Here is a 7,138-nt window from a genome sequence, read left to right on the forward strand (position 1 = left end):
ACACTGCCTCTGAAGATGCCAGCCACATTTCCGGGTGAAAACCACCAGACCACGGCCACGGAGCCCGGAAGACCCACAACAACCTGAATGCAGCGCAGTCTGAAATCGTCCAATGTGTTAAGGCAGGCTTTCTCCACTAGGGTTTCTTGGTGGCCCCAGAACGGTTTCCTGAATGGGTGGGAATTAATTAATTTGTGCATATTTTTTAAAACTTGTTAAACATTTATTGGGTAATAGGACCATAAAGAGTCATATCGACCCCCCCCCTCTCGAAATGGCCAATGCTGGGCCTGGAGGTGGTGGTGGGGAGGGGCCCCAGGTGGGCGTGTCCACGGCTCTGGTTCCCAACCATATTTTGCATGATGGCGCCACTTCTGAGGAATGTGATAGGGGATCCAGTTGAGAGAGGCTACCTTAAGGGGTCAATGCAATTGTCACTCTGGCACTCATCTAAGGTGGCCAGGTGCCCACTGGGGGAGGGAGGTTCCCTGACCCCAGGGGCCTCTGTGATGGATGCCTTCTGGTTCTGCCCCCAGGTTCCCCAGCCAGGCCCTCCCACGAGGGGGAGTAGTAGGCAGACACTAAGCGGCATCTGCCAATTGGGGAGGGGGGTCGGGGGGGGGTGAGGGAAAGTCTGCCTGTCATCCGCCCCACAGAACCGCCATGAGATCACTTAGGTAGCGAGGGTTTGCCCAGTGAAGGAAAAGAACTTGGACCCCTGCAATATTATTTAATTGCTTGCATATCATTTGCAAATCGTGTGAAAAAACAGAGAGAGCAAAAGAGAGGGAGACTTTCTTTCTATCTATTAAACTGAAGGAGGACAACCCAGCTGGATTTGCACTAGTCGGAAATCCATTTCACACTCCCTGCCCGGCTATATGGACTTTGCAGCCATTGACGGCATTGACTCAAGAACCTGGAGATTTGCTTCTGGAGCTTTGGTCTCCAACCGCTGTTCCTCTGGCACTGGATCCGGATCCGGCGTTCTCTCTCCACTTCTGGCCACGGTGAATCTGCTCATGCGTAGGGCCTCCTCGTAAATGGGGGGTGTCTCACTCCCGGGAGAGGGAGGGGCCCCTGGCACAGCGCTGTGGGAATGAGCCACGGCGAGGATCCGTCGGGCCGCTGGGCCAAGCGCCGAATGGAGGGCTGAGAGAAGGGAAAAACAGACGTGCTGAGGAGCGCCTGCAGAGCCCACCACTTCTCATGTTTGTCCCAACCTTCAGCAGCAGTGCTGGTTGAATTCCAGATCAAGTTTAAGGTGCTGGTTCTTACCTTTAAAGCCCTGGCCAGGCATTCCTAAGGGACTCCCTCTCTGCCTATGTTCTGGGAAGAGCATTGCGCTCCATAAATCCCAACCGGTTGGCAGTCCCTGGCCCCAAGGAAGTATGTCTGACCTCAACCAGGGCCAGGACATTTTCAGTCCTGGCTCCCGCTTAGTGGAAGGAGCTCCCAGAGGAGATTGGGGCCCAGACGGAGCTTACCCCGTTCCACAAGGCCTGCAAGATGGAGCTCTCCCACCAAGCTTTTGGTTGGAGCCAGTGACATCCATAAGAGCCTCCTCTGGATAATCCCTTCCCTCCTCCCAAGGAGAATGACTTCTGATGGTTTTACATCTGAATGGAATTGCATGGTTGCACCGAGATGTTGTTGTCTCAATTTCATGATGGGTTTAATTAAAGTTTGTATCGATGCTTATGTTTTATCGTCATTAATGAACTCCTGTTGTTCACCGCCCTGAGCTGCTAAGAAGAAGAAGAAGAAGAAGAAGAAGAAGAAGAAGAGTTGGTTCTTATATGCCGCTTTTCTCTACCCGAAGGAGTCTCAAAGGGGCTTACAGTCGCTTTCCCTTTCCTCTCCCCACAACAGACACCCTGTGAGGGAGGGGAGGCTGAGAGAGCCCTGAGATTACTGAAGAGGAAGAAGAAGAGTTGGTTCTTATATGCCGCTTTTCTCTACCCGAAGGAGTCTCAAAGGGGCTTACAGTCGCTTTCCCTTTCCTCTCCCCACAACAGACACCCTGTGAGGGAGGGGAGGTTGACAGAACCCTGATATCACTGCTCAGTCAGAACCGTTTTATCAGTGCTGTGCTGAGCCCAAGCTGGCTGCATGTGGGGGAGCGCAGATTCAAACCCAGCTCGCCAGGTTAGAAGTCCGTGCTTCTAACCACTACACCAATCTGGCTCAACAATAATAACACTTGTTGTTGTTGTTGTTGTTGCTGCTGTTGTTATTCAGGAGAGATGCACAGTGCTCTGAATGCACATGAAGCTCTCTTCTTTAGAATTCACCCATGCGCGTCATCCGGAAGAAGAGAAGACAGCAGCAAGGAAGAAAAAACAGTGAGCAACCAGCAACCATGTGTTCCTATGGCTGTTCTCTCCTCCAGAGCTTGGAGGCTAAGCAGGGTCTCTCTTCAACAGGCTAAGCAGGAGGCTAAGCAGGGTCGACCGTGGCTAGTATTTGGATGGGAGACCTCTGAGGGATGCTAAGGGCATGACACAGAGGCAGGCAATAGCAAACCACCTCCAAACATCTCTTGCTTGGCTGCCAGATCTCCCCGGCTCTCCCAGCCACCCAACACAGCATTTTGCTGTGAGATGCTTCCTGAGCTGTTGGGGCTTGTGCATCACTCACAGGTGACGGTGCTCTGAAGGGTGCTGCTGTCGTGATCGAAGGCGATGACCGTCACCTCGTAAGGCCGAGCGCTGCGCTCCTCCCCGGCCGGCTGGCAGTTCAGGCAGCAGCACTTCACGCAGACGGAGACCAGGCCGCACAGAAGGAGGAGCCCGCCAATGGCGACCGCAAGCCTGGAAGGGAAGAAAGAGGGCCAGAGCCGGGATTGTTGTTCATGGAGCACAGCGGCGGCCAAAGGGTGGCTCTCCAAATGTCCATGGACTACAATTACCATGAGCCCCTGCCAGCACGCTGGCAGGGGCTCATGCTAATTGTAGTCCACGGACATCTGGAGAGCCACCCTTTGGCCACCTTGGATGTAGGGGAAGGGTCCTGGGAAAGGGTTAAGGTGGGCCTGATTGCCTGAGCCAGGGTCGCCACTCTATGGTGAGTTGGGTCGAAGGTGCTGGAGTTTTTCATTCACTTTATTTTTAATGGGAACCCCAAATGTCTTCTGTTGTTCCCTCTTCTCTTTTTATTCTCATAACGGCAGCTGAGAGCATCTGACTGGCCCTGGGTCTGGTTCTGGGGCTCAGTGGGGATTCGAACCAGGTCTTCCCAGTCTGAGAGTAACACTTTAACCATTACACCTTGCTTGCTGGATGGCTCTGGCCAAAGAACCTAGCTGTCACTTGCAGGCCCCGTTGGAGTTCCTTTAACCCCCTGCTTTCTGCTGCATGCACCAATTGCTTGGAAAGTTCAAGGCAGTTTGGCAAACTGTTCGCAAACCAGGAAGAGGGCAAAATTTGTGACCCATTTTGCTTTGTAGTTCAGTTCCTGCCCACCCCAATGCCTCAATGAGAAGAATGGAGAAATAACCAGCACAATCCCCCCACCCCACATGCCATGGAGGAAACAGGGAACTCTTAACGGACTTTCCCTTTTTGCACTTACCAGATGTACCAGATGTGGATCAAGTGTGCATCTGGACAACTTTAGGAGAGGGAAACGTTCAAGAGAAGGTTAGTGTCAGCAAAGCAACCAGCTGGTTTGCATATGGATTTATAGCATTTAAATTTGCTTTAATTAATCGGTTCGTGGAATCGCTCCCCATAGCAGGGATGCTGGAGGGGGAGAGGTGCTCTGGATTGTGTGTGCTGCTCCCACTCTGACATACCTTCCCTTTAAAACCCCCCACCCCGGGCCTGTTTACAATGATTTACATCCAATCTGTACACCACTCCACGGGAGCGGTATAAATAAAACAGTAAGGGGTGTGGGGGAGGGCTCGGCCCGGGATGCAGAAGAGAGCCCATTGGCCCCTTGCCCCCGGACTGACGAGTCAGGAGGTGCTTTGTGCCTCCTGACCCGCCCACCGCCCAACCTGGGCCACCTTCGGCCGACAGCCGCCATTACGCGGCTGTCCGCTGACAAGGCGGGTAGGCGGCCAGTCTAGCCTAGCTTGCGGCCCTGGGGGGGGGAGGCTGAAGCCCCGGAGTCATCCCTTGGCCCGCCCCAAAGCCCCGGAGTCAGGCGGGGGGGCAGGCCGGGAGGAGGCTTCGGGGCTAGACATGCTTGCGGGGGGGCGGGCCACCTAGTGCCCGCTGTATGTTTCATACAGCGGGTTTAATTTCTAGTAATATTATACATTTAATAATAACAGTTATTTATAAATACATAATTTATGATTTGATAATATTAATCAATGTATCATTATTAATGAAGATCAAGGGGTCCCTCTACAACTCCGTATTCTATACTGAATGGGAGATTTTGACTGAAGACCCCCTGAGGCACTGGAGGGGGGTGGTCAGAGGGGAGGGTTAGTTGGGGGGGGTCTCTTATCTGCTCACCACCGGGGTATATTATTTTAAACAGGGACTATTGGTGTTTTAATGGTTATGTATTTGGGGTTTTATAGTTATTGTAACCTGCTGCGGGATGTTTATCAAGAGCAGCAGGTAATAAATCCAATGAATAAATGAATGAATGAATGAATGAATGAATGAATGAATGAATGAATGAATGAAGTTGCCTTTGCATTGGCTGTCCCTACTGTGTGCCTGTCTGTTCTGTAGAGATCAGGTGAACATGAAGGTACCATTCCTACTTTCCCTCCCTCCCCAGGCATTGAGTCATACTGTCATCTGACTTATGCATTCCGTGTGAGAAACAACAACTGAAGGGCATGGTGGGGTAAAACAGCCCCTTTCAACCGGTTGCCTATGGAGGAACCCCATAAATATTTTCCAGCCTTTGAGGACCCACAGAAGTGGTGCCGTGCCCCTTCGGAGAAGTAAGATGCAGGAACTGGCCAATCAATCGATCCATCATTCACCGTTTTTCCAATGTGGAGAAAGAACTGAGGCCTGTAGAGCAACAGGGGAAGCGCTGTCTAGTGCTGTCTAGTGGTCCTGGTATTTGGAGAACTTGAGAAGATCCAACATTTTCTTAAATGCCCCCCTTTAACCACACCAAGGCTTCACAACCTTAGTTCAACCTTCATCTCTGACTCCCGTGGATACCCACTTGAGTGAAATCAGATCTAGGAAAGGTTTTTGGTTCTCAGTTCCTTGGAAGACACAAGTGGCGGCCGCCCTCCTTAAAGGCCCAAGGGGACCATTCACCCAGCCCCGCAGATCTCCCCTTTCTCAAATCCTCATCCTTCCAGCTATGGGGGCACATGGGAATCTCTGGTGTTTCAGTGGGTTTAGGGGGCGGAAATACTCACTGGCCAGTGTTTGTGCAGCTCCCCTGAAGTTCCACCAGAGGAATCTTCAAAGAGAAAGAGAACTTCAGAATGGTTGGATGCTGCGTTCTCGTCCTTTAATCTTTGCTCATCCCATCTTCAATCCCCCCTCCCCCCCCAGGAAATTCACTGTTTCTCCTTCTGTCTACTCAGATCTCAGCATCTCCCTTCACTTTTTTGTTGAGACAGATGTCTTTTTTGGCCTCTGGGTGTGTATCTGTATTGCCTTCAACCCGCAACTTATAGGGACCCAGCAAGGGGCTTTCAAGGGAAGTTAGAAGCAAAGATGGGTTGTCAGTGTCTTCTCCAGTCCTAGACCTTTCCTCTTTCTTCTCCATGGCTGAGAAGTATTTTATTGTCAGGAACCAGGCAGAAGACACTCAGTTAAAGTCTGTTGCAAAGGGAACTCCTCGAGATCACAGTTGTAGTGAAATCCAAAAGGAACCTTTATTCAGCAGGCTAATACAAAAGTATCCACAGGCAAAGTTTGATGAACAAACTCTTTGGCAGAGACAAGGGATCAAAAGCCCCAAGGGGTTACCTATACAGGAGTCTAAATAAGGGAGGGGGGAAGAGGGGTCTACAGGCGGGAAAATACTATAGTTCTCAGGAGGGCCATCTGGCCTATGTTCTGATCTGAAAGTTACAAGTGTTGAGACTTCACAGATTCTAGCAAGGCCAATAAGAGCAGGGAGAGATAAGTTGTTCCAGCAGAGAGATGCTTTGGTATGCAAGGGAGGACAAGAACTAAAAGGCGATTTATGGCTTTATGACAACAACCCGGCAGTCACCGGGAGAACACTGGAGAAAGTTGGGGTTCATGACATTTATACATTTTGAATTATTTCTCATTAATTACCACCTTCCCACGTGACTTACCTGCGATAGACATGACCAAGCTGAGATGATCACGACGTGGCTGCCCTTCCCCATGAGTAAATGCTTCATTTCTTCTGCTGCCCAAGGCTTCATCCTGTTTCCAAACTCATGTTGGCCCCATGCAGCCCTTAGACTGGGATAAGAAAGAGAGAAATCTTCCCCTGTCACACAACTTCGGTTAATGTCCCCAATTTCTTCTGGGAGAATGGTTCAGCTCTCTCATACAGACACACAAAGCCTTACACACGCTCCTTTTCAGAGGCAACAGAGCCCTACAACTCCCTGAAAAGCACCCGTGCCTTTTGAGTGTGCCGCTTCCGCTCTCCCCACCTTCCTAGTGCAAAGTGAAGGTCGTATCGTTTGACCTTCTGCTCCACCTGGGATGAGAGCGCCGTACTTTCCTCTCTTGCATCTGAATATTTATATCAGTTCTTCTGCGAGGGAAATGCTCCTTCTGGGTCAGTAAATTGGTCGCGTAATTCGGAGCCAGAGTCCCTCGGCATTCCGTTCTGGGAGTCTGACCAACCCAGTCCAGCCTTTTTCTCTAAAGCTCTCACGTGGGTCATCTCAACGTGAACCTAAAGCCGGCTGCTGCCGCTTCCAGAAGTTCTGCCCCTTTTCCATCGGCAGGAAAGAGACTGTTCCTGCTTTCTGCCTACAATTATTCTCCCGCAAGCGTTTCCACGAAATGGAATCGCTTAATGACCCCTGTTGTTCTCTTGATTGCAATTCCACTTGCGAGCCACTTCTGTATATATGAGCTGAGTTTGTGTGTATTCAGGCGCATCATTTCTCTGGGATGCTGTATCAGGAAAGGTTTGGCTGTTTGGCCATTCAGGTTTTCAGTCGGCCAGCCTGAAGAGGGCTTAGCCTGAAGATCGCTTTCGCCTG

At 50.9% G+C, this 7,138-nt stretch overlaps 1 protein-coding gene across 2 annotated transcripts; it reads right to left on the reverse strand.

Annotated features, from left to right (window-relative positions):
- Positions 1–240: 240 nt before the first annotated feature.
- On the reverse strand, positions 241–7,138 carry TMEM52B (transmembrane protein 52B). Of its 2 annotated transcripts, XM_077346255.1 has the most exons (6): positions 6,547–7,138; positions 6,248–6,380; positions 5,351–5,394; positions 3,574–3,612; positions 2,641–2,813; positions 241–1,152 (listed from the first exon to the last, which is right to left on the reverse strand). In XM_077346255.1, the coding sequence occupies exons 2-6, from the start codon at positions 6,338–6,340 to the stop codon at positions 878–880; spliced, it is 624 nt and encodes a 207-aa protein (XP_077202370.1). In that variant the 5' UTR covers positions 6,341–6,380; positions 6,547–7,138; the 3' UTR covers positions 241–877. The 2 variants fall into 2 exon arrangements, with proteins under 2 accessions (XP_077202370.1, XP_077202369.1); XM_077346254.1 differs by having other exon boundaries at positions 242–1,152; positions 6,248–7,137.

The sequence above is a fragment of the Paroedura picta genome, chromosome 7, assembly GCF_049243985.1.
Source record: "Paroedura picta isolate Pp20150507F chromosome 7, Ppicta_v3.0, whole genome shotgun sequence".
In the NCBI taxonomy this organism is placed as follows: domain Eukaryota; kingdom Metazoa; phylum Chordata; class Lepidosauria; order Squamata; family Gekkonidae; genus Paroedura; species Paroedura picta.